Raw genomic sequence first — 25,891 nt, forward strand, 5'->3', positions numbered from 1 at the left:
GTAATTGCCTTGCGTTCCAACACAAGAAAAGCTGCACTATTTTTCAAATGCCTTTTAGTAATTTAAAGCAGTACCACTCAGAGTGTTAAATGGACTGGCTTTTTTTTTTTTTTTTTTTTTTAATTAGTACTCAGTGAACAGAAATTGAGAAAAAAGACTTCAGCAACTTTCAGAGCATTTGACACAGTAATCTGCTGTTGACCCTAACAACAACAAAAGGGGCTTGTATTTTGTATGTCTGGTTTCTCTTTCATTTCCATTTTATAGTATTTTACAAAAGTTACTAGTCCATCACCAAAAGATACTGAGAGAGGCACTGTTCTAAACTGCTCAACTCTGAACATAAAATACTTTCCCAAAGGATCTGAATACATATTTCTAAAAAAATGTACAAATGGCCAATTAGCCCGTTAGAAGATACTTGACATCCTTGGCCTTTAGGAAAATGCAAGTTACAACCACAATGAGATACCATTTCACACTCAGGAGGATGGCTACAATCAAAAAGACAGAAAGTAACAGGTGTTAGTGAGGACAGAGAGAAATTAGAATCCTCCTCACACACTGCTGGCAGGACTGCAACATGGTACAGCCTTTGGATAACAGCCTGGTAGCTCCTCAAAAGGTTAAACGTGGAGTTACCCTATGACTCAGCAATTCCATTCCTATGCATACACTTAAAAGAAATAAAATATGTCCACACAAAAACCTATACACAAACGTTCAGAGGCACTCTTCATCTAACAGTTAAAAAGTGAAAGCAATCCTATTTCCATTAACTGATAAATGGACAAATTATGGTATACCCATACAATGGAATATTATTTAGCCATAAAAAGAAACGAGGTATTCATACATGCTACAATATACATCAACCTTTTTTTTTTTTTTCAGTCTTTCTAATAGCCACCTTGGGCCTTCATACATGACCTTCTGGGAAGATTTTCTGTTCGCTAATCGTTTTACTTCCCCCAGACACCAGACTTTCAACATTAAATGCAGGAAAGCCCTCAGCAAACTAGCATTGAGTTGGTCACCCTACTCTCTGTCCACCGCCTCCACCTGTCAAACGTCCATTTCAAGTATTGGCCTGAAGGTCACTTTCTCAGAAAACCTTCTCTGACATCTCCTCATTCCCATCCCCTGCATATTACTTTATTTCCTTTGTCATAACATTCATCACACTGGATTTGCTTTTTTGATGTCTATCTTCCCTAATACGTTCTAAACTCCACAAGCATGGACCCAGTGAGTATTTTGTTGACCACTACTTCATTAACACCGAGCATTGTATCCAGTTCATCTGTCTATGTGAGTAATTGCTGAATGAATAAATCAACCGATGGTTTATCCGTGATGGCATCAGAGTCAAGTGGAGGTTTTTTGTTTTTTTTTTTTTTCTTTTCTAGGCTGGAGGGGATCCAGCAAAATTTGAAGAAAGTCACTATTTTGTCTTAAGATCACTATTCTAGAGAGCTATGACAACTAAATGCTCTATTTACAACTGATAAAAACTGATCCAGGAACCTCACCTTAACCACCTTATATTCAATATAACACCAACTGGACACTAAATAGTCTAAATTCTCACTACTCAATCCCTATCACAATCCGCAATTTACAACACATCACATTCCCAACCAGGAGATGGGATTTTAGACAATGGGAACAAGTAGGAACAAGTAAGTGTGATCTAATCCATGAGACAGCAAGGAGATAAGAGGGTATATGGCAGAAAGTAGAGAAAAATCAGACAGTGGAGTGGGGCAAAAAAGTCACAGGTGCTAGGCAAGAGGAAGCACCTGGAAGTTTGAGAGGTTTATTTTTTATTATCATTTCTTGTTCTCAAAAATAATGCCTGATCATTACAAAAAATGAAAAAACCCAGACCAGAAAACCTAAACAACAAAAAAATTATAACTCCAATTCCAGAAAGACCTGGGTTTTTTGTTTGTTTGTTTGTTTGTTTTTTTGTATTTCATATTAGAAGTAGGAAAATGACACAGTTGAAGGGAAAAAAAACCTTACTCTATCCTAAGTCATTCAAATATTTATTTTGTGCCTACACTGTGTCAGATGCTAGAGATCAAAGATAACCATGATTCAGACGCAGTGTTCCCTCTGAGCTGGCCCTCAGTGGGAAAATAACAGATGACTACTCTGAAATAAGGTAAGAACTGATAGGGATGAGTGGAATGCAATGGAAAAGAAGACCCACAGCTCCCATTTCTAGGAGTAATTAGGCCAAGAAATTAGACTTGGCCTTTGAAGGATGAGAAGGAATTTGCCAGGCAAGGAAAGAGAGGAAGGTCTCTATATACAGAGGAAGCAGTGTGTGTAAAGAAATGTTGTAATCTAAATGTGATCTTTTTTTTTTCTTCTTCCTCTTGGCTTTCACCCAATCACCATACTGGAAAAGTGAAACAATGACCAAGCATGAAAGGGGCAAGACTCAGAAAATACTTCAAAATGCCTGTAACACAGGGAATGGGGAAATAAAGAATAAAGTTTACAAAGAAAAATAAAAGCTTTCATCACAAACCCCAAATGGTGATTCAAAATGAAAAAAAGCAGCTGAACATATGAAATATGTTCAACTTCAAGAGAAATGCAAATTGAAACAAGATACCACTGTGATAATAAAACAAGACCTTTTACTGAAAAATGACTAACAGCAGATAGATTACTTGATTCCTTCAGTGGTTATCTAAGTTAAACAAAACTAGAGCTGGCTTATTTTACTCCCCCTCCTCCAAAAGTTATCAAATCAGAAGCCACTTGTATAGACTATCCCAAATTTCCATAAAAACAATTTATATTAGATCTTTGAAGGATTTCCACTAGCTATAAAGATTTCCATTCATTCTTAACTGAAAACATTCATGACCCAGCCATGCTCTGCTTCATGAAACAAAATTCAACATCCGCCTAAGATATGAAGACACCTTGTTCCTCTCTGCTAGCCATCCTTTATTAAGAGACCCAAAGTCGGCCTCAGAGAAACAAAGGAGTCAGCCACCCTTGTTAAGCCGTTTCTTGCTATGGAGAGACGGGTTTTGTGGCAGCCAGAGCTCCTTATTTTCCCCTCTGATCTTTCTACAGACATTGAGTCTACCATGCAAGTTCCAGAAAAAAGCAAGTGTCTATGTGCCTGGGTGTATGCAAAGTTCAGATGGAGCTGTACAAGCACAGAGAAACACGGACTGGCGCACAGCTTCCTCAGAGGAGTCGTCATATAAGCAAAGTGTTGTTATCAGTATAAACTTGAATCAGGAAGAGTGCTAACAGCACATGTTAGAAACCAGGGTAGGATAAGATCCCACCAGAACTACCATATTAGATGAATGTCTATTAATCACTGGAACTCGGGCTAAGAGCTATGTATCCTTCAGCAATACACCTAAAAAGAGGTTTCAACCAGAATCCCAGCCAACTGTAGCAAGGATAATCCACAAACACAAATGTGCATCAGAAAATATATAACAGTTATAATTCAAAGATGAAGATGCAGAAAAAACATTCAACAATTTTTGCTGATCCCAACAAAAAATAACGTAGTACAAGAAGAGATAATTACCCGTCACACGAAGCAGAGCCTGACCTAGATGATGAATCACCTCAAGACACAAGCTGGACTTCCAAACAGTCTGACAAACTCTATGAAACTGGCATATATGGAGAGGAAAGACCAAGATAAAATGAGAGTCATTTAAGAAGAAAAGGGAGTGGCATAAATTTTTAAATTTATGAGTGGTAAGGACAAACATCTGAGAAGCTCACACAAAGGACAGAAACAACAAGCCAACCTAATTATTACAAGTATCTTTAAGAAAGAAAACAGAACTAAAACAACCAAAAATATTTCTGGAAATGAAAAAAGAAATACAAGGGTTGTAAGGAGCTACCGTATCAGACATTAATGAACATGTATAAAAGACATCATCTGTCAAAATATTTCAATAAAAAGAAAAAAAAAGGGTGCCTGGGTGGCACAGTTAAGCATCTGCCTCTGGCTCAGGTCCTGATCTCAGGGTCCAGAGATCCAGTTCCACCTCAGGCTCCTTGCTCAGTGGGGAGCCTGCATCTCCTTCTCCCTCTCCCTCTGCCCCATTCTCCTTGCTCATGCTTTCTCTCTCAAATAAATACATCTTTAAAAAAATTAGCTGAAAATACTAGTTGACAAACATGATGAATAACCTTAAATGTAAGACTGAGAAAAATGGCAATGAGCACCAACTCCATCTAAATAAAGTTTAATGAGTAAAAAATATACTAACAATATGAAGTTCCAAAGTTCACCATGGAGAGGAAAAGCAGATAAAGTGAGGGTGGATTATGAGGAGAAGCTAGTCTTCTAATATAGGGGGAGTCAAAGTATACTTTTCTCTTTCAGACCGACAAACCAGAAAAATTTATTTTTTAAAATTTAGATTTACGTTTGTATTCATTTAAACTATAAATTAGTAGACTTAAAAACAAGATGCATAAATTCTAACTAAATGAGATAAAAGCAACAAATATGTTACAAAGTAAAACCTAGAAAACACCAACAGATAACTGGATAAACAAAATGTGATATACAGGGGCAGCTCCGGTGGCGCAGAGGTTTGGTGCTGCCTGCAGCCTGGGGTGTGATCCTGGAGACCAGGGATTGAGTCCCACATCGGACTCCCTGCATGGAGCCTGCTTCTCCCTCTGCCTGTGTCTCTGCCCCTCTCTCTCTGTGTCTATGAATAAATAAATAAAATCTTTAAAAAAACATGTGATATACAGCTGTTTCTTGACAACACAGATTAGAAACTGCATTGTATGCCAGTTTTTTTTTTTTAAAGATTTTATTTATTTATTCATGAGAATACACAGAGAGGAGAGAGAGAGAGAGAGGCAGAGACACAGGCAGAGGGAGAAGCAGGCTCCATCCAGGGAGCCCCACGTGGGACTCCATCCCGGGTCTCCAGGATCACACCCTGAGCCGTAGGCAGAGCTAAACCGCTGAGCCACCAGGGCTGCCCGTATGCAGTTTTTTGATACAGCACAGTATTTTCCTTATGATTTTCTTGGTAACATTTTATCATAAGAATACAATCTATAACATATATAACATGTAATTATGAGTTAACTATTGTTTATATTATTGATAAGGCTTCTGGTCAACAGTAAGCTATTAATTAAATTCTGGGGCGAAAGAGTCAAAAGTAAACACAGATTTTTGTGTGTGCAGGGGTTGACACCCCTAAACCCTGCATTGTTCAAGAGTCAAGTGTATATATACAATGGAGTATTATTTATTCAGCCTTAAAAATAATGAAGTACTAATACATGCTATATAGCAAGGATGGAAACATTATATACTATGTGAAAGAAGCTAAACACAAAAAGACAAATATTTTATGATTTCCCTTACATGAATCATCTAAATAAAATAGGCAAACTCATAAGAGACACAAAGAGGTTACTAGGGGTTGGGAGTAAGGAGGAAGGGAGAGTTAGTTTTTAATGAGTATAGAGGTTCAGTTGGGGACAATGAAAAAATGGTGGGGATGGGTGTACAGCAATGTACATGTACTTAATGCTAAAGAATTGTATACTTAAAACTGCTTAAGATGGTAATTTTATCTATTTTACAATTAAAGCAGCAGCAATTAATCATTCAAAAACAGAAAACATTATATAAAATGATAGAAACACACCCTACAGAATTTATTATGACAATAAATAAATGTTTAAAGCATTCACTTGGGGATCCCTGGGTGGCGCAGCGGTTTAGCGCCTGCCTTTGGCCCAGGGCGCGATCCTGGAGACCCGGGATCGAATCCCACGTCGGGCTCCCGGTGCATGGAGCCTGCTTCTCCCTCTGTGTCTCTGCCTCTCTCTCTCTCTCTCACTGTGTGCCTATCATAAATAAATAAAAAATAAAAAAAAATAAAGCATTCACTTGAAATAGAACAAAAATAAACTATAGGGACACTTGGGTGGCTCAGTTAGTTAAGCATCTGACTCTTGGTTTTGGCTCGGGTCATGATCTCGGGGTCGTGGTATCAAGCCCAGCATTGGGCTCCAGGCTCACTGAGTCTGCTAGGGACTCTCTGCTTCTTCCTCTGCCCTTCCCCCTGCTTGTGTGTGTGTGCGCGCGCGCACACACACACACACACACACACTCTCATTCTCTCAAATAAATAAAGTCTTAAAAAAACCCATGTAACTAAAAAAAGACAAAATGGCATGGACAAAGTTGGATAATTCATTGAAAAAAGAAATTCAGTACAGACAGGAATTTAAGTAAAATACAAGACTCAGTAAAGTATGATGATTACTGGAGTCCCTGGATGGCTCAGTTCGTTAAGCGTCCACCTTCAGCTCAGGTCACGATCCCAAGGTCTGGGGTCAAGCCCTGCATCCAACTCCCTGCTCAGCGAGGAGCCTGTCTGTCTCCCTCTACACCTTCCCCCCACTCATGCTCCCTCTCTAATAAATAAATAAAATCTTTTAAAAAGTATGATTTTTATTAAGTATAATCAATAATGAAGATCTTTAGTAGCAGTAGAGAACTTATACATGCATCAAATAATACTGCATCAGAATATATGATAAAAATCATTAGAGTTGAGAGAATGAGAGACAAGCCACAGACTGGGAAAAATACCTGCAAAAGAAATATCCCAAAATATACAAAGAACTCTTAAAACTCAGCAGTATAAACATTAAGAACCCAACTGAAAAATGTGCATAACTTTTAAAATGATACCTCTCCAAAGATGATACACAGATGGAAAAGATGCTCAACATCAATCATTAGAGCACTACAAATCAAAACAATGAGATACCACTACATACTTATCAGAATAGCTAAAATCCAGAACACTAACATCAAATGCTCACGATAACGTTGAGCAACAGGAACTCTCACCCACAGGTGATGGGAAAGCAAAATGGTATAGTCACTTTGAAAGACATTTTAGAGGTTTCTTATAAAAAAACTAAATATACTCTTACCATAATCCAGCAATTGTGCTCCTTGGTGAGTAACTTATATCCATACAAAAACAAAACACAAATGTTTATAGTAATTTTATTTATACTTGACAAAAGTGAAAGCTACCAAGATGTCCTTCAGCAAGTGAATGAATAAACAAACTGCAGTACATCTAGTCAATGGAATATATTATTCATTGCCATCAAAAGATACGTAAGAAAATGCATATTGCAAGTTGAAAAGATTACATGCTTTATAATTCCAATTATAGAACATTCTGGAAAAGACAATACTGTGGAGACAGTAAAAGCACTAGTGGCTGCCATGAATTAGGGAGAAGGGAGGGATGAATATGTGGAACACAGGGGATATTTAGGGCTGAGAAACTTCTGTATGATACTGTAATGATGGATACATGTCAATATCCACCATTGTCCACACCCATTGAATGTGCAATATCAAGAGTGAACCCTAAACTATGGACTTTGGTTGATAATGATGTGTTAGTGTTGGCTTATCAATTAAAACAAATTACCACATATGAAGAGATGCTGATGGTGGGGGAAGGGATACAGAGGTATGGGGGAGCTTGGGTAATTAGAGACTCTGTACTTTTTACTCAATTTTGCTGTGAACATAAAATTGCTGTATGAAGTCTATTAATTAAAAAGTTAAAAATCACCAGACATAAAAGAAACTGACACTCAACCAGCATATACTTACTGCATACCCATAAGCAAAGAGAGAAACAAGAAAATGAAAGGAATCAAATAACTTCAGATGAAAGTGCTATGAAGACAGACACAAGCAGACAGACACACACAGAAAGGCAAGAAGTCAGATACCGGAGGTAGGTGGAGGCTATTTTAGATGACTGATCAGGGAAGACCCCTTCAAAACAATGATGTATGATGACAATATTCAGGCAGAAGAAACAAAAATGTAAAGGTCCCAATGTGAGAACAAGCTCTTAGAAACAATGCTACCTTCTTAATATTTGACAAATTAAGATTTAAAAATTAATGAAGACTGGGATCCCTGGGTGGCACAGCGGTTTGGCGCCTGCCTGCCTTTGGCCCAGGGCGCGGTCCTGGATATCCGGGATCGAATCCCACGTCAGGCTCCCGGTGCATGGAGCCTGCTTCTCCCTCTGCCTGTGTCTCTGCCTCTCTCTTTCTCACTGTGTGCCTATCATAAATAAATAAAAGTTAAAAAAAAAATTTTTTTTAATTAATGAAGACTGGGTCCCTGGGTGGCTCAGTCAGTAAAGCCTCTTGACTCTTGATTTCAGCTCAGGGTTATTAGATCTAGTCCTGAGTGGGGCTCCATGCTGAGTGTGGAGTATACTTGAGACTCTCGCTCTCTTCTCCCTCTACCCCATCCCCTGCTCACAAGTGTGCTCTCTCTCTAAAATAGATAAAATCTTAAAAAAAAAAAAAAAAACAGTAAATTTGAAAGATAGTTTAAAAGACTATAGTCATTGACAACAATGGAAAAAAATAGAGCAAAGAGAATTGTCCTAAATACCTCGAGTCAAAGAGGAAATCAAACTAGAACTACCAACTATTTGGAAAGTAATTAATATAAGAACATGATTCATGTAAATTATAGAATGCAGCCAAAACTGTAATCAGAGGCAAATTAAGAGTATTAATGTTTTGAGATGCCTGGGAGGCTCAAAGGTTGAGTGTCTGCCTTTGGCTTGGGGCATGATCCTGGAGTCCTGGGATTGAGTCCCACGTTGGGCTCCCTGCATGGAGCCTGCTTCTCCCTCTGCCTATGTCTCTGCCTCTCTCTCTGCGTCTCTCATGAATAAATAAATAAAATCTTTAAAAAAAATAATGAGTATTAATGTTTTCGTTACTAAAAAAAAAGAAAAAAAAGGAACTAAGAATTTGAGTTAGAAAAAAATTAACAGGGGAGCCCGGGTGGCTCAGTAGGTTAAATGTTTGACTCTTTTTTTTTTTTTTTAATTTTTTTATTTATTTATGATAGTCACAGAGAGAGAGAGAGGCAGAGACACAGGCAGAGGGAGAAGCAGGCTCCATGCACCGGGAGCCCGACGTGGGATTCGATCCCGGGTCTCCAGGATCGCGCCCCGGGCCAAAGGCAGGCGCCAAACCGCTGCGCCACCCAGGGATCCCAAATGTTTGACTCTTGATTTTGGCTAAGGTCATGATTTCAGGCTTGTGAGATTAAGCCCTACATCAGGCTCCACACTGTGTATGGAAACTGCTTAAAATTCTCTCCCTCTCCCACCTCACCCCCAGTGCTCCCCCCAAAAAATAACTAACTAAATAAATAAATCAAGCAAGCAAGCCAGCCAGCCAGCCTAATCCCCCTCCCAAAAGAAAAGATGAAGAAAAGCAAAATAAAGCACAAAGTAGAAATCAGGGAATCAGAAAACCAACAAAATAAATCTAAAAGTGGGTTTGAAAACAACTATGCAGATGAACATTTGGCAAATCAAATCAAGAAAAATAACAAAATCACTAATAAAAGGTGGAAATAAACACCACAGATTTTAATGATATAATATTTTAAATAAGATTTTTATTTATTTATTTATTTATTTGAGAGAGAGCATATGCGAGAGAGAGCATGAGAGAGCACAAGCAGGGGGCAGTGGCAGAGAGGGAGAAGCAGGCTCCCCGCTGAGCAGGGAGACCAATGCTAGACTTGATCCCAGGACGCTGGGATCATGACCTAAACCCATGGCAGACGCTTAACCAACTGAGCCACATGGGTGCCCTTAATAATAAAATATTACATACATTCATGTAACAAATTTGAAAATATTTTTAAAAATTTCTGGAAAGGGTCGCCTGGATGGCTCAGCAGGTAAGCATCTGCCTTCGGCTCAGGTCCTGACCCCAAGATCCGAGATCAAGTTCCACACCAGGCTCCTTGCAGGGAACCTGCTTCTCCCTCTGCTTGTGTCTCTGCCTCCTTCTTTCTCTCTCTGTGTCTCTCATGAATAAATAAATAAAATCTTTAAGTGTAAATTATCAAAACTGATACATAAAATAGTAAGGATTCCTCAAGTTTCTACAGAAGTAACCACAGAAGTTACCATATGGCCTGTACACTCCTATTAAACTAAATTTCTGAGATTTTTTTTTCCTACTCTTTAAATAAATTCTGTATACTTGAGTGATGTGAGTGGGGTTTTGGTTCCTGCTAATATGTGCCTTAAGGTAACTTTGGCTATTAGAAAATTTATTAATATATACCCTTAGTAGTAGTTAAAAGAAGAAAAACCTTATCACTTAAAGGAGTGTTATAAAAACATTTCATAAAATTCTGAAGCCATTCTTATTTTTTGTAAAGTCAGAAGAGAATTTCTCTCTAAAAAATGTCTAAAACCAACAGCTGCCATCATCCTTACTTGTAAAAATATCAGAGATATTCTAAGATAATTATCACCTCTCTTACTGAACCATGTCTTAGAAATTCTGGCCAATGTAATAAAGTCCTAAAATAGAAATAAATATTGTGACTATTGGAAAGGAAGGAAAGGTTCCTATATTTGCAGACAAGACAATGAACCCGGAAAACAAAAGTAAATAAAATTTTATTGAAGACCGGTAAAATAATAAAAATATTGAACACAAATATCTAGTTACGTCTGTGTAATTATCAGAAATAAATCAAATTAACTAAAACAAAATTATCATTTAAACAAGAAATGCAACTTAAATTATATTTTTTACTTGCCTAACAATAAGGAAATTTTATTAATCTCATTAAAAGTGACGGCTGTTTCATTGAGGATAGTAATAAAATGGGATACACACTGCTGGTGATGATACACAGCAAACTTTTCTGAAGGATAATTTAAGACTGTTAAATGCTTCTATCTTTTCATTCAGCAATTCCACATCTATGAAAATATTCTAAGATAACAATCAGGGATGAATAGAAAACTATTCATTATAGCATTATTTTTATATGAAATATTGGAAATAGTTGCACATTCAGCAATAGGAAAAGAGCAAATATGACACAGCTGTACAATGGAATGTTAGGCAAATATTAAAAAATTATTTTAAGAGAATTTTTAGGAACAAGGGAAACTTTCAAGATTTACCAAGATAACAAATTATATAGAACATGATTCCAATTTTATAAAAGTAAACTATGTACACACACATACATATAAAGAAGAAAAAGTACTGGCAGGAAGCATACCAAAATATCAACAGTTATCCATACATAATGGATTATGGGTTAAAAAAAAAAAAGGCAACTTTATTCTTTTCAAGTACTTAATCAGGAAGGTGAAAAAAGTTCAGGAAGAAGTTACAATAGAGATACTTTATCAAACATCTAGCTCTACTTCCACTATTTTTTGTGCCAATGTAACTTGTCTTCCTTTAATAATTTGCTCTTTAGAGCACCTGAAATTTTGTTTAAATGCTTTACCCACACCTCTTCTCGCTCAGTGTTTATTATATAACAATTTTATTTCATTTATAAGCTTATAAATCACTAAATAATCTCAAAATTAGGAACAGTAATTAAAAGTTTAGAAGTTGAAAATATACCTTAAAATACACCTTATTCTCCCTCTCCCAACCCTGTGTGGAGCCCAAAGCGGCTCTTGAACTCAAGACCCTGATATCGAGACCTGAACCAAGATCAAGAGCTGGATGCTTAACCAAATAAGTCACCCAGGTGTCCCAAAATATACCTTTTCTTATGAAATCAATACAAGGCCAAAATAAAACCTTCTAGCTTTCCAGAACCTATTAAACATTCACATGGAAAAATATCATTAATATAATAGCTTGACCAGAAAGATGTGAGGAAGAACTCACTAATGTGAGTTAAAAGTGCTCTGCATGCATGTATATGTATGTGTATCACTTTTAACCAACATTAGTGAGTTTCCTTGCACCTCCCTCTTTGATTAGTTTGAACTGGCAAAAATTGAGAAACAACTCTCATTTCCAGATTCATAACTCTTATTTTCAGCACACTGCAAATAAGGATCATGGATTAACATGGTAAGAAAATATAAAAGAAGAATATCTATATTATAGTGGAGATCAAAAAAGACTCCCAAAGAGAGCTACACTCAAAGGCAGAAATTTGAAGGATGAGGATAAAATCAGTAGATGACAAGAGATAGGAGTTAAGGCGGGGGCTCCTTTTTCCTTTTCAGATGTGATGCTGACAATAAAGCCATTATAATATTACTCCCTGAATCTCTAAAATCGACTTTTTTCACAGCAACCGAAGCCTCCAAAAATTTTTTCTATACCCATATTTTTTTTTTTAAGATTTTATTTATGAGAGACACAGAGAGAGAGGCAGAGACATAGGAAGAGGGAGGAGAGAAGCAGGCTCCATGCAGGGAGCTCGATATGGGACTCGATCACCCGATGACTCCCAGGATCACACACCTTGAGCCAAAGGCAGATGTTCAACCGCTGAGCCACCCAGGGATCCCTCTATACCCATATTTCATTTTGGTAGCCAAGCTACATTGTTAAAACTCATATCTGCACCCACCATGCACACACACAAATCTCAGAAGGATTAAGGTTAAAATACAATAATTATTATTTTTTAAGTTTTATTTAAGTAACCTCTACACCCAACATGGGGCTTGAACTCACAATCCTGAGATCAAGAGTCACATGCTCCTCCTACTGAGACAGCGAGGTGCCCCAATACAGTAATTATTAAGACTGTTTTTTGATAAAGGTGAAATGGAAAGATCTTCTTAAAGAGAAGGCTCTCATGTATGAAGAGCTTCTACAATTTGATAAGGAAGTACAGATTGATAGAGACAGCTGGACAGCAATTTGGTATATATCGAAACAAAATGCACATTTCAGAATCCTTTTTATAGAAATACTTGTATACGTATACATGTGCACAAAGATATAAGGAAGTTCAGTAAGGCTTCAGTTTTACTTGCTCAAAATTGAGAATACAGACTGTCTCTGACTTATGGTTTGACTTAGTTTTTTGACTTTACGAAGGTGTGAAAGTGAAGTTTCTGCATTCAGTGGGAACCGTAGTTTGAATTTTGCTCTTTTCTAGAGCTAGCAATATGCAGTACCAGACTGTCTTGTGACACAAAGCAGTGGCAGTAAGCCCAACAGCTCCCAGTCACGTGATCAAGACGGTAAACAACTGATACACTTAAATCCACTCTACTTTTCACTCTCAGTACATTATTCAATAAAGTACATGAGATATTCAACACTTTAATATAATATAGGCATTGTTAGAGGGTTCTGCTGAACTGGAGGCTAACCTAAGTATTCTGAGCACTTTTAAGGTAGGCTAGGTAAGTGGTAATGCTTCGACTTAATGCCATTTCAACTTAATAATGGATTTGTCAGGACAAAACTCCCTTATAAGTTGGTGAAGATCTGTACATTAGTCCCGTCTTCCCATGGTTTCTCTTTCTGTAGTTTCAGTTACCAGCAGTCAACTGCCATCCTGGATTCCACTTCTGAGGTATCATCAGAAGGTCAATAGTAAGCTACTGATATATCACACTGCCTCCATCATTCACCTCACTTCATCTCATCATGTAGGCATTTTATCATCTCACATAATCACAAGAAATGTGAGTACAGTCTAATGAGATATTTTGAGATCAACCACATTCATATAACTTTAATTATAGCATATTGTTATAATTGTTCTATTTTATTATCACTTATTGTGGTTAATCTCTTACTGTGCCTAATTTATAAACTAAACCTTACCACAGGTATGTACATGTAGGAAAAAATACAGTATATATGGGCTTCAGTCTATCTGAGGCATCAAGCATTCACTGGAGGTCTTGGAACATATTCCCTGTGAACAAGGGGGGATTACTCTAACATAAATAACCATGAATAATTAAAGTACAATAGGCTATATCATAATGGTTAAAAAGATGAAGTGCAACTATATGTATTGAAATAGAAAAGAATATGTAATAATCAGATCTTTTATTTTTAAAAATTGGTTAAAACCACACACACAGTGCTTATTTTGAATTGCATTAAGACAACAAAATTGTTTACAGAGGGAACCTCTAAGGAATGGTTCTAGAAAGTGAGGAAAGAGCAATTTTCACTTTTTTGTTCTAAATAATTGAGTTGCTTGAACCTTTTATAAGCATGTGCTACCTTGGGATTTAAAAATAAGGAAAAAAATTTTAGTCTGTTACCTCTTAGAGCTGAGGCAAAAGTGATTTTCATCCTGTTTCTTAATAATCTTCGCTACTTTCCAATTTTTCTATGAGAGATATGCATACTTTTTTTTTTTTAAGATTTTATTTATTTATTCATGAGACACAGAGAGAGAGGCAGGGACACAGACAGAGGGAGAAGCAGGCTCCCTGCAGGAGCCCGCTGCGGGACTTGATCCCAGGATCCTGGGATCACAACCTGACCCAAAGGCAGACGCTCAATCACTGAGCCGCCCAGGTGTCCCTGCATATTTTTTAAAATTTGAAAAACTTGTGTTTTATATCAGGGGCAAAACTTTTTTCCCCCTGAAAAATAATTTTTAATTTAACAGTTATGGTCTCAGAAAATTGGTCCTGAGATTCCAACCTCTCCAGAAAGCATTGTTTTTTTCTTATATACATTTTTATTGAAGCTCAATTTGCCAACATATAACATCCAGTGCTCATTCCAGAAAGCATTCTTAAATCTAAGTTTGGGGGCACAATATTTGCTACAGAAGCAATGAAGGGGCACCTGGGTGGTTTAGTGGTTGAGTGTCTACCTTCAGCTCTCTTGGTGATCACGGGGTCCTGGGATCAAGTCCCACATCCGGCTCCTCACAGGAAGCCTGCTTCTCCCTCTGCCTGTGTCTCTGCCCCTCTATGTGTCTCTCATGAATAAATAAAGCAAGCTTGGGGGGTGAAAAAAAAGGAGCAATTAAGTATAAAACCTACTTTAGAATGGAATAGTAACTAAGCACTGCATTTGCAAAAAAAATTTACCTGCATTATCTCATTTGCTTTTAAATAGCCCCATGAAATGTGTATTATTATTATTATTATTATTATTATCATCATCAATCCCCCTTTAACAGAAGAAAACCAAGTCTTGAAAAGAGTACATGTCTTACCCAGGGTAAAGTAGAGAGTAATGATTCAAACCCAGGTCCCCAGCACCTAACCATTTGAGACACATGGAATGGTAAGTACTATTGTACCTCGGAGATAATAATAGGCTAGAACTCTGAAATCCTACATGAATGTTCAGAAGGACTATCCTTAAGTAGGTTAGTGATCCTAAAATGAAGAACTAGTGAAAATTCTGATCACAGAAGGAAACAATCAGTATTTTCTTCAGGGCAAGGGGGGCTATTTTTCCTTCTCTTTCGGTTTCTACCCAGGTACAAGGATACAAGTGACAACTCAGATTCGTAAGTAACTTACCCACCTTCTGACTAGTCTGGAATTAGCCCTCTAACTAACTGGAAGGGCCTTTGAAAACAAACTGATCAGAATCCTGAAGCCTTAAAGCACTGAACAGGGCTTAGTTTCAAGCTTAAATGAAAAGGAGAAATTTCAATAAGTCAAAGAAACATTATACTCGAATAGCAGAATAATCGATATTGACAGAAGAAACATAGGGAGGATTTTAAAGTGCCTACTTACTTTATTTGAACAAGTTCTCTTTATTAAAAAGTATAATCGAAAGTTTATCCTTAGCTACCTGAGCCAGTTCTACTTTTTTTTTTTTAAGTATATATAATTAAGAAGAAATACACACCACTGTTAACCATGCCTATTTGGAAAACTGCCTATCATAAAGATCAGAGAACCACAGGAACCCCCCTATTCATTTGTTTAGCAGATACACCCCCAGTACAAACTTATTGTTCCTTTATGATTTGGGGTTTGCAAGGTTACTATTAAGTGTCACAAAGTCCAAAAGAATAACTCTTTTTGAATAATGGTAAACCACGAATCAAATCCCTATGTGAAGAGGAATATCCAGTAACTCTTCCTTGGTAAAAGTACCCCCTTGTTGAAGAACCGGCAGAGAAACCGACATCAACAGACCGAATTTCACACTCCCAACATTTCCATACCTTAGCCCCTGTGGCACACAACACCTCTCAAGTTAAGGAGAAATGACACCGTCAAATGCTAACAGTATTACATACAGCTCAGTACTCAGTCACTTAGGGAAAGTTGGGAGGATCCAGTGAAAACAAAATTCCCTGAATGTAGATCAACCTCTTTACCAAACCCTGCAGTGGGCTTAGGGTCTACATATATCACAGCTCAAAAACATTTTAACATTCATTTTTCATACGGGAAGTCAGTATTCTTGGCTAAGCGATAGCTAGAAAGGCCTAAAAGCCAAGGATGAAAGAGCTGCCTTAAATCAAGACCCCATATTAACAGAACACGAACAAAGCTTTCAAATTCATAGGTCTACGCCTATATAGATTTTCCGCATATACATAAAAGTCATTTAGAAGTTACGGGACGCCTGGGTGGCTCAGCGGTTGAGCGTCACCAGCCTTTGGCTCGGGGCGTGATCCCGGGGTCCTGGGATCGAGTCCCATATGGGGCTCTTTGCGTGGAGGCTGCTTCTCCTTCTGCCTCTCTCTCTGTCATGAATAAATAAAAATCTTTAATTAAAAAAAAAAAAAGAAAGAAAGAAAGAAAGAAAAAGTTAAGTGTGTGTTTTAGAAATGCCACAGAGCTTCTGGCAAAGTCGACAAGTTCTAACCTGCTTTAAGAATCACTACTCAGGGCAGCCCGGGGTGGCTCGGCGGTTTAGCGCCGCCTTCAGCCCAGGGCGTGACCCCGGGGTCCTGGGATCGGGTCTCACGTCGGGCTCCCTTCTCCCTCAGCGTTGGTCTCTGCCCCTCTCTGTGGGTCTCTCATGAATAAATAAGTAAAATCTTAAAAAAAAAAAAAAAAAAAGACTACTCACTGTCTTCACCCCAATCTAATTTCATTGAACGTAATTCTCCCGGGTGACCCCACGAAAACAAAACCCCCGAGCAGATCCTCGCACACCTCCACATCCTGCCTCCTTCTAAGGGCGGAAGAGCCCGACAGAGCAGGGGAAGAAACGTGACGCGCACAACCTCGGTCCAAAACACCGCTCGCCGTGGTCTAATTTTAGGCCTAACCGTTCCGATGCGTTTTCGCCAAAGAGGCTAAAAAGAAAACGAGTGCAGGTAACGCGCGGAGGGGAACCCGAGCAGCCACACCGACGGGAGCGGGCAGGACCCGCCGAGGCGGAAAGCGACGGCGCGGCGGGCGGCGGGGAGCGGCGGGCTGAGGCCAAGGCGCGAGGAGGGCGCAGCCCCGCGCCGCCCGCCCGCCCGCCCGCCCGCCGCGGAGGCGACTGCAGCTGAGGGACGCGGTCAGAAGGTCGCGCCCGCCGACGGCCCCGCGGCCACGTCGCGGGCGTGCGGTGGTGTTTTGGAGGCAGCCACGCGCGGGGAAGGGCCAACCTTGACCCAGATCCCCGGGAGCCGCTGAGGATCCGGGGGCTCGGGAGGCCGGCGAGGCCCGCACGCGCTCCGACACCGAGGCGTCCGCACCGACGCGCACTCGCCGAGGCCTGAGGGGGACGCGGAGGTGCGCGGCGGCGGGAGGGCGCCCGCGAGCGGGCAGGGCCGGCGCCAGAGGAGCCGGGCCGCGCCTGCCCAGCGAGCTTCCCCCGCCGGCTGCCGCCGAGCGAAACCGCCCTCGGGAGCGGACAATGAGCCGCCGCCCCAGGCCCGCGGCTCCGGGCGCGCAGGTGGCGGCCGCCGGCAGGCCGCGGAGGACGGGGAGCGCGCCCCGGCCGCCCTGCACTTACCCGGGCGCCGAGAGGTCCCCGCCCCAGCGAGGCGCCGCGTCCCAACTCCCGGCGGGCTCCGGAGCCGCCCCGGGCAAGCGCCGGCGCGGGGCGGGCGGGGAGGCCAGGCGGCGCAGGAGCGCGGCCGCGGCGAGCGTAGGCCGGGCGGCAGCCGAGCCCCCGGGCGCCGGGCGGGGAGGCAGAGAGCCTTCGGCAATGGCGACGGGCCGGGCCGGAGGGGAAGCGGAACAGCCGCCGCCGCCGCGCGTGGCCAGGCCTGGGGGAGGGCGCCGGCGGGGCGGGGGCGGGGCCAGGACACCGCCCCTCGCCGGCCGGGCCCTGAGCTCCAGGGGCGGAGCCCCGCCCCCCGCGGCCGGGGGCTCGCGCGGGGGCTGCCGGGAGTTGTAGTTCGGACGCGCAGCCCGCTCGCCTCGCTTTCCCTCGCGCTCTTTTTTTCTTCTTGGCGGCGGAGGGCGTGGCGGGGGGGGGGGGGCGGTGTTCTTTGAATTGAAAAAGAGAATCATGCCCCTCGTTTAATTTAGCGTTGTCTCCATTCTAGTCTGCGCCAAAGACGCTGACCCACACACTGCTATGTGAATCTGTTTCAGGACTCTTATTTCTGGAAATTCATCCCTTATCCATTTTGCATTTTATTTACAAGCTCTTACTATGTTTTGCTGCTAAAATCCCACCTCCTTGAAAATTAAGGCCTTCATTTTTTTTTTTTAAGAATTTATTTATTCATGACAGACACAAAGAGAGGCAGAGACACAAGCAGAGGGAGAAGCAGGCTCCATGCAGGGAGCCCGACGTGGGACTCGATCCCGGGACTCCAGGACCACGCCCTGGGCCGAAAGCAGCGCCAAACCAGCTGAGCCACCCGGGCTGCCCGGCCTTCATGTTTTATCGAAGGAGGAGTTCATTAATGTATTCACTAATTCTACAAACACTTGAGCATCTAAAACGTATGATATTAAGGCATCAAGGATACAGGGTGAACATGAGTCACTTTGCCTTTGTAGAGCTTAGAAATATGCAAGCACAATAATTAAACTAATGATACCTGGTATGAGAAGATAACTAGGGAGATTATTTTGGATTGGGCGGCCAGAGAAATAATCTTCAGGGAGGCAACATTTAAGCTGAGAACAGGAGAGAGACAGGAGACATTCCTAGGAGATAGCATTACAGACAGAAGGAAGAAGAAAAGGGCTTGCTTGCTATGATCAGTTAAGACAAACTGTGAAGCTTGAGCTCGGTGCAAGAGTAGTGTACTGTGAAAAAACACTAGAGTAGACAAGATTCAGGTCAAGGAGGATCTTGAATGCCATGCTAACGAGTTTGGACTATTACAGCGTTTCAAGCAGGAAAGTGAAGTTATCTGACTTATACTTTAAGATCAATAGATTGCTTGGTGGAAAATGTAGTATACAGATGCAAGAATAGAAGGGAAATGAACTAGAAAGGCAGTAGTCATGACTGATACTAAGGAGATAGTGGACATGGAGAAAGGTAGCTAGATTGTGCTTATCTATAGATGTAGAATAAAAACCCAATTGATGCAGAGAGAAAGGAATCAAAGACTAATATGGCACATTACTAATTAGATAACCTGAAAAGCAGTCCCATTACTAAACACACTGAAATACTGGATAAAATAGAACATCCTTTCAAAAGTCATAACTATAAGCTCTCAAGAAAGAAAGAGAGAAAGAAGAGAACGAAGAGGAAGGAAGGAAGGAAGAGGAAGGAAGGAAGGAAGGAAGGAAGGAAGGAAGGAAGGAAGGAAGGAAGGAAAAGGAAAGGAAAGGAAAAAAGAAAAGAAAAGAAAGACCGACCTCTGATAGTCTTCCAAATTTCACTCAACCCAAAGAGGCAGCATGAAACCTGAGTGGTAAGCAGGATACTGAAGCTATGGTTGTGCTGAGGGTATGTACCTATCTTAGAAATTTCTGTGATTTTACTGGCTGCACGGAAGACAAGGCCTTGGGCCTATTCAAGGCTGGGAAACCCATAGGGCTATACCCTCCTAGATGGGGGATAAAGAAAAAATCCCCTGTACTAGCCCAAACATTAGTCTGTTTTAGTCTAGACTTGGCATGGAGAGGGAAACAATGTCCCTTTAGAATTCATAACCACAAGCTTTCACCCACATGGGTTTTAAAGTTCAAATTTATAGTACCTACACTGTCCAGGAAACCTCAAGTCAAGAACGTGGTCTTAGGCTGGTAGTACTTGGTGGCCTGGAGGAAACAAATACAAATCCTCCCTGCACAGGTTCACTCAACCCAGGACTAAAAGGATTTCCAAAAGTAAACAGGATTTCAAAATCTAAATATAAGCACTCAAAATGTAATTATAGTATACCTGAGGAAATAAGTCACCATGAATGAATCAATACAAATCACAACCAAATTAATGAAGTTTGTGAACTTTAGATAATGGAATTATCAGCTATAGAATATAAAATAGGTTGATTAAATGATTAAACAAAATACAGGAGTAAGAAACAAGATACTTCTTTTGAAAAATGACCACGCAGCTTTCAGAAGTAACCAAGTAGAACTTTTACAAAGAATTTAATCATTGCAAGCAAAGCCAATGTTTGAGTTATACACACATTGAAGAGAGAATTAGTAAACTGGATGACATATGTAAAGAAATTACTGAGAGCAGCCCAGAGACCAAAGAAACATGAAAGAAAGATCAAGAGACATGGGGATAGATTGTGAAGGTCTACCCATATACCTAGCAAAAACACAGAAAAGAGAGAAAACAAGAGAGACAGTATATGATAAGATGATGGCATGAATTTTCCAGAATTGAATAAAGACAAGAACCTTCAGATTCAGGAAGCAAAGTGAAGCTCAACCAGGATATGTAAAAGTAATCTTTTCAAACACAATAATGTGAAACTGCAAAATACCATAGATAAAGCAACTAGAAAGAAAAGATATACCCTACAAAGAAACAACAGATTTCCAAAGATTTCTTAACTGCAACAGTGGGTGCCAGCTGACAATGGAAAACTATTTTCAAAGTACCAAGATTAAAAAAAAGAGACCTACTAAAGGAACTCATTAAAAAGATATACTTCAGGAGGAGACTGAGTCCAGAATTAAGGTCTGAGATGTAAGAAATCAGATAAATAGCTAAACCTACCCATACTATCACTGGTTAGGACAATCCTGAAGAGCATACCTAATCCATATTATCTCAGTCTCTCACAGCCTACCAAACCCTGTATTTAACTACCTGCCAGTAGCATATTTTGTAAGTCTGGAGGATAATGGAGATAGGTGTTGGTCAATTCACCCAAATTTATCTCCATATTTTAAGCACCAATTATCAAAATACAGATGAGTACCTGAAACAGAGTATCTCATATAGACAGTCCTTAAATTCATTATATTCTGAAATCATTAGAGCCACAATAGATCCTTCCAGTTCCCAAGCTATATATGTACCATATTCCATAAGATCTACCTAAATAATCTAAATTCCTGGTATAATGGCTTAGATACACACACACACACACACACTGCTCCAACATCACCCTTAATTGAGGTAACCTATATCTCTGTTATGTTTATAAAAAAAAAAAAACATAACCTAATACTTTAAGAAAAATACACCATAAAAATTCAATAAATACTGGAACAAAATGACCAAGAAGACAGTATCCATTTTCTTGGCTTTAAACAAAAAAAGCAAAAAAAAAAGAAAAAAAAATTAAATTAAATTATAAATAAATAAATAAACAAAAAAAGCCATACACAGAATTACAAAACTGATTTTAAAAACACAGTGCTTGGGGTGCCTGGGTGGCTCATTCATAAAGTGTCTGCCTTCAGCTCAGTTCATGATCCTGGGGTTCTGGACTTAAGCCCTGGGTTGGGCTCCCTGCTCAAATGGGGGAGCCTGCTTCTTCTCCCTCTACCCCTCCCCCTCACTCATGCACACATGCTCTCTCTCAAATACATAAATAAAATCTTTTTAAAAAATTAAAAATACAGTGCTTAGGGGTGCCTGGCTGGCTCAGTTGGTAGAGCAGGCAACTCTTGATGTTGGGGTCATGAGTTCAATCTCACATTGGGCACAGAGCTTACTTAAAAAAAAAAATAAAGTGCTTACTCATTTTTTAAGTATCCAAAGAAGATAATAATAGAGTTCAAAACCAGAAATGTTCTATCAAATGTGATGTCAAAAAACAAGTGATGTCATCTGCAACCACTTATTAGTACTCTTCATTCACTTTTCACATTTTTATTACACTTCTGAATACCTGTATAAATGAGTAAATGGCTGAATCATGTTCCAAGCCACCATCTCAAGTATTAACTTGAAAACTTGTTTAAATACTGATGAAACTTGGTTCCAATATGCAAAAGAAAAAAATATATATACATATATATATATACTCTGCCCTCTCCCCACAATATACTCTTAGGAGGTACCATGTTCCCGTCTATTCATACTTTAATATGCTGCCTATTGATGTTACTGAATTTTATTACTTTTTTAAAGATTTATTTATTTATTCATGAGAGACATGCAGACAGGCAGAGACAGAGGCAGAGAGAGAAGCAGGCTCCCTGCAGGAACCAGACGTTGAACTCGATCCCAGAACTCCAGGTTCAAGCCCTGAGCCCAAGGCAGCCACTCAACCTCCACCCAGACGTCCCATGATGTTATTGAATTGTAACTGACATATAATTTCATTTCAGTGCCACTAATATTAATCCCATTGTGAAAGAAATGCTTGTAAAAAAAAAAAACACCATAGAATTCTTCCTTATAAGAAAATATTAAACAAGTATAAAATTAGACTGGGCTTGAAATTTTAGTCATCTCTAATATTTGTTTTATGGCATTTGATTGCCTTTTTCAATTTTTAACTTCTTTTTTTTTTTAATTTTTTTTTTTATTTATGATAGTCACACAGAGAGAGAGAGAGAGAGAGAGAGGCAGAGACATAGGCAGAGGGAGAAGCAGGCTTCATGCACCGGGAGCCCGACGTGGGACTCGATCCCGGGTCTCCAGGATCGCGCCCTGGGCCAAAGGCAGGCGCTAAACCGCTGCGCCACCCAGGGATCCCTCAATTTTTAACTTCTTAAACACACCTTCAAAATGAACTGTTATGACTAGTCAGGTCATACATGTCAAATTATAAATGATTTATTCTCATAAAAATACCAGAACGTTTTAGAAAATTAAGCAGTACTACCATATATAAATGTGTATCATTCTATTACTCTATGAAACAAACATTGTCAATATGCCCTGGTTAATGGCTTCTATTTTAGAACATGCTTGTCCTGAATGCATTGCTCTAAATAAGCAGGACATACTTGCCTTTTTATTTTTTTCAAGATTTTATTTTTATTTTTTTTAAGATTTTATTTATTTATTCATAGACACAGAGAGAGAGGGGCAGAGACACAGGCAGAGGGAGAAGCAGGCTCCATGCAGGGAGCCCGACGTGGGACTCGATCCGGGGTCTCCAGGATCACACTCCAGGCTGCAGGCGGCGCCAAACCGCTGCACCACCGGGACTGCCCTCAAGATTTTATTTTTAGGTAATTTCTACACCCAGTGTGGGGTTCAAACTCACAATCCCGGGGATCCCTGGGTGGCGCAGCGGTTTGGCGCCTGCATTTGGCCCAGGGCGCGATCCCGGAGACCCGGGATCGAATCCCACATCGGGCTCCCGGTGCATGGAGCCTGCTTCTCCCTCCGCCTGTGTCTCTGCCTCTCTCTCTCTCTGTGACTATCATAAATAAAAAGAAAAAAAAAAAAAAAAAAAACTTAAAAAAAAAACTTAAAAACAAACAAAAAAAAAAACTCACAATCCCAAGATCAAGAGTCACATACTCCATTGACTCAGCCAGCCAAGTGTCTCTTGCCTTTTTATTTTTTAATTAGCTAAGGGCACTTTTCCCCCTAGTTTCCGCCCCCCCCCCAAAAAAAATAGTAGAACAAGAGCTTTTGTTTAAAAAAAAAAATCACTGAAAATACAAAAAAGAGGGGTGTCTGCCTGTCTCAATTGGTAAAGCATAGGACTCCTGATCTCAGGGTCATGAGTTTAAGCCCCACATTTGGCATGGAACAAAAGATACAAAAAAGATATTTTTTGTAAATGTACAACTTAAACCATCTTCTAAAATGACAATCTCAATGGTCTTCCTGGCAAATTCAGTATTATTTTTTTTTTAAAGGATTTTATTTATTTATTCATGAGAGACACAAAGAGGGAGAGAGGCAGAGACACAGGCAGAGGGAGAAGCAGGCTCCATGCACCGGGAGCCCGACGTGGGATTCGATCCCGGGTCTTCAGGATCACGCCCTGGGCCAAAGGCAGGCGCCAAACCGCTGCGCCACCCAGGGATCCCGCAAATTCAGTATTAAATCAAAACTCTTCGTACTTGGTTTCATCTAGCCCTTTGCCAATTCATATATTCAAAAGAGTATAATAAAATACAAAAGGAGAGGGACATCTGAGTAGCTTAGCGGTTGGTTAAGTGTCTGCCTTTGATTCAGACCGTGATCCCAGGGGCCAGGATCGAGTCCTTCATCGGGCTCCCTGCATGGAACCTGCTTCTCCCTCTGCCTGTGTCTCTGCCTCTCTCTCTCTCTGTCTCTCATGAATAAATAAAATCTTAAAAAAAAAAAAAAAGGAATAACCAAACTTGATATTAATAATTTAACTTTTCTTTTTTTTTTTTTAAAGATTTTTATTTATTTATTCATAGAGACACAGCTAGAGAGAGAGGCAGAGACACAGGCAGAGGGAGCAGCAGGCACCATGCAGGGAGCCTGATGTGGGACTCGATCCCGGGTCTCCAGGATCGCGCCCTGGGCTGCAGGCGGCGCTAAACCGCTGCGCCACCGGGGCTGCTCCAGTAATTTCTTAGCTTTTCTACTTTACTTTCTTTACACTCTGGATGATAAACTTTAATATTCTCATACAATTAATGTTTAAATAAACTGATTCATCCAAAATATTTTATTTATTTATAATGATTTTCTCAATTTTTAGTTGAAATTAAAATGTTTTTATTCATAAAATGAGAGTAATTTGTCTCTAATACATACTCATTTTCGTAACCGAAATTAAGATAAAATCACTTCTCACAAAATAAATATTTATTTAACAAAATTAAGTTTCCTCTATTGGCACTTGCTTGAAGATTATTAAAGGTCTCTACCATAGAGGACTAACTTTTGGAATTGGTTTAAAATCGGTCCAAAATTTCCTCTAGGAGACAGAATTTTAGCCATAGATAAAGACAAAAATAATGACATAAATCTAAAAGAACACTTCTAATCACAAGTAAACAGGTCTTATTTAGATTTATGGAAAGTAAAAAAAAAAAAAAGAAAAAAAGGATTTATGGAAAGCATTTAACTCCATAAAACTATAAAACTTATAGGGAAAAATGGCCATATTTGAAAATAGCCAAAAGGATCAAAGTAGAACACAGGATGGTAATAAGCAGAGTCACAGAACATACTAAAGAGGTATGTATAGTCAGTCCCACTGGAACCTGTAGAGTCACATTCTTAAATACCTAGAGAAAAAGAGAGAGAGGGAGATGTTAGAGACATTTAAAATGCATGCCCTGAGGTGAGACCACTATTTCTTTGATTTTTAATTTTTTTCTTTTACTATCTTTCACCCAATGCTACACCAGACCCAAGGCTACACCACATGTAACATTATTGTTTGAGTGATTCTTTTAGATTTTTTTTATTCTTTTAGATTCAATATTTCATTTAATGTAACAATCAGACTTAATTCCCACAATAATCCTTAAATTCTCATTAGTTTAGACTTTTTTTTTTTTTTTTACTTTCTACCAGATGCTGGCTATCTCCCATTGTCACCTCTGTAATCAATATGAACATTTACTTCCTTTTACTATATTTCATATTAGAATACAGAGTTCTCTCTCAGTTAAAGCTCTAAAGGAAGAACATTAAAACAACAACAAAGCTAAGGTATCCATTCACTCCTGTTTTGCTGTTTCTCTCTCCAAAATAGCTTTTAAAAGTCTGTTATTCACAAATTACAGAACTGAATGTGTCTTTTACTGTTAAAACATCAAAGTTGTTGTCGGCCTGCCCAGCAATACAA

The 25,891-nt window shown here is 39.7% G+C and overlaps 2 protein-coding genes and 1 long non-coding RNA gene across 4 annotated transcripts in view; all 3 read right to left on the reverse strand.

Annotated features, from left to right (window-relative positions):
- Positions 1-17,932, reverse strand: part of PAK2 (p21 (RAC1) activated kinase 2) — an 89,766-nt gene extending 71,834 nt beyond the window's left edge. For both annotated transcript variants that reach the window (XR_013372380.1, XM_077884114.1), the window contains exon 1: positions 17,776-17,932. The gene's annotated coding sequence lies outside the window, so the exon portion shown is untranslated. The remainder of the gene's footprint in view (positions 1-17,775) is intronic.
- Positions 1,326-4,661, reverse strand: LOC144305265 (uncharacterized). The gene is made up of 2 exons (XR_013372324.1): positions 1,528-4,661; positions 1,326-1,468 (listed from the first exon to the last, which is right to left on the reverse strand). It is a non-coding gene; the product is annotated as an uncharacterized LOC144305265 (long non-coding RNA).
- Positions 17,933-24,745: 6,813 nt separating the features above from the next.
- Positions 24,746-25,891, reverse strand: part of PIGX (phosphatidylinositol glycan anchor biosynthesis class X) — a 29,958-nt gene continuing 28,812 nt past the window's right edge. Inside the window, exon 8 of the mRNA XM_077883768.1 lies at positions 24,746-25,325. Coding sequence (XP_077739894.1) covers positions 25,182-25,325 — 144 coding nt within the window. The 3' untranslated portion in view covers positions 24,746-25,181. The remainder of the gene's footprint in view (positions 25,326-25,891) is intronic.

Source organism: Canis aureus, chromosome 35, assembly GCF_053574225.1.
Source record: "Canis aureus isolate CA01 chromosome 35, VMU_Caureus_v.1.0, whole genome shotgun sequence".
NCBI classification, from domain to species: Eukaryota; Metazoa; Chordata; class Mammalia; order Carnivora; family Canidae; genus Canis; species Canis aureus.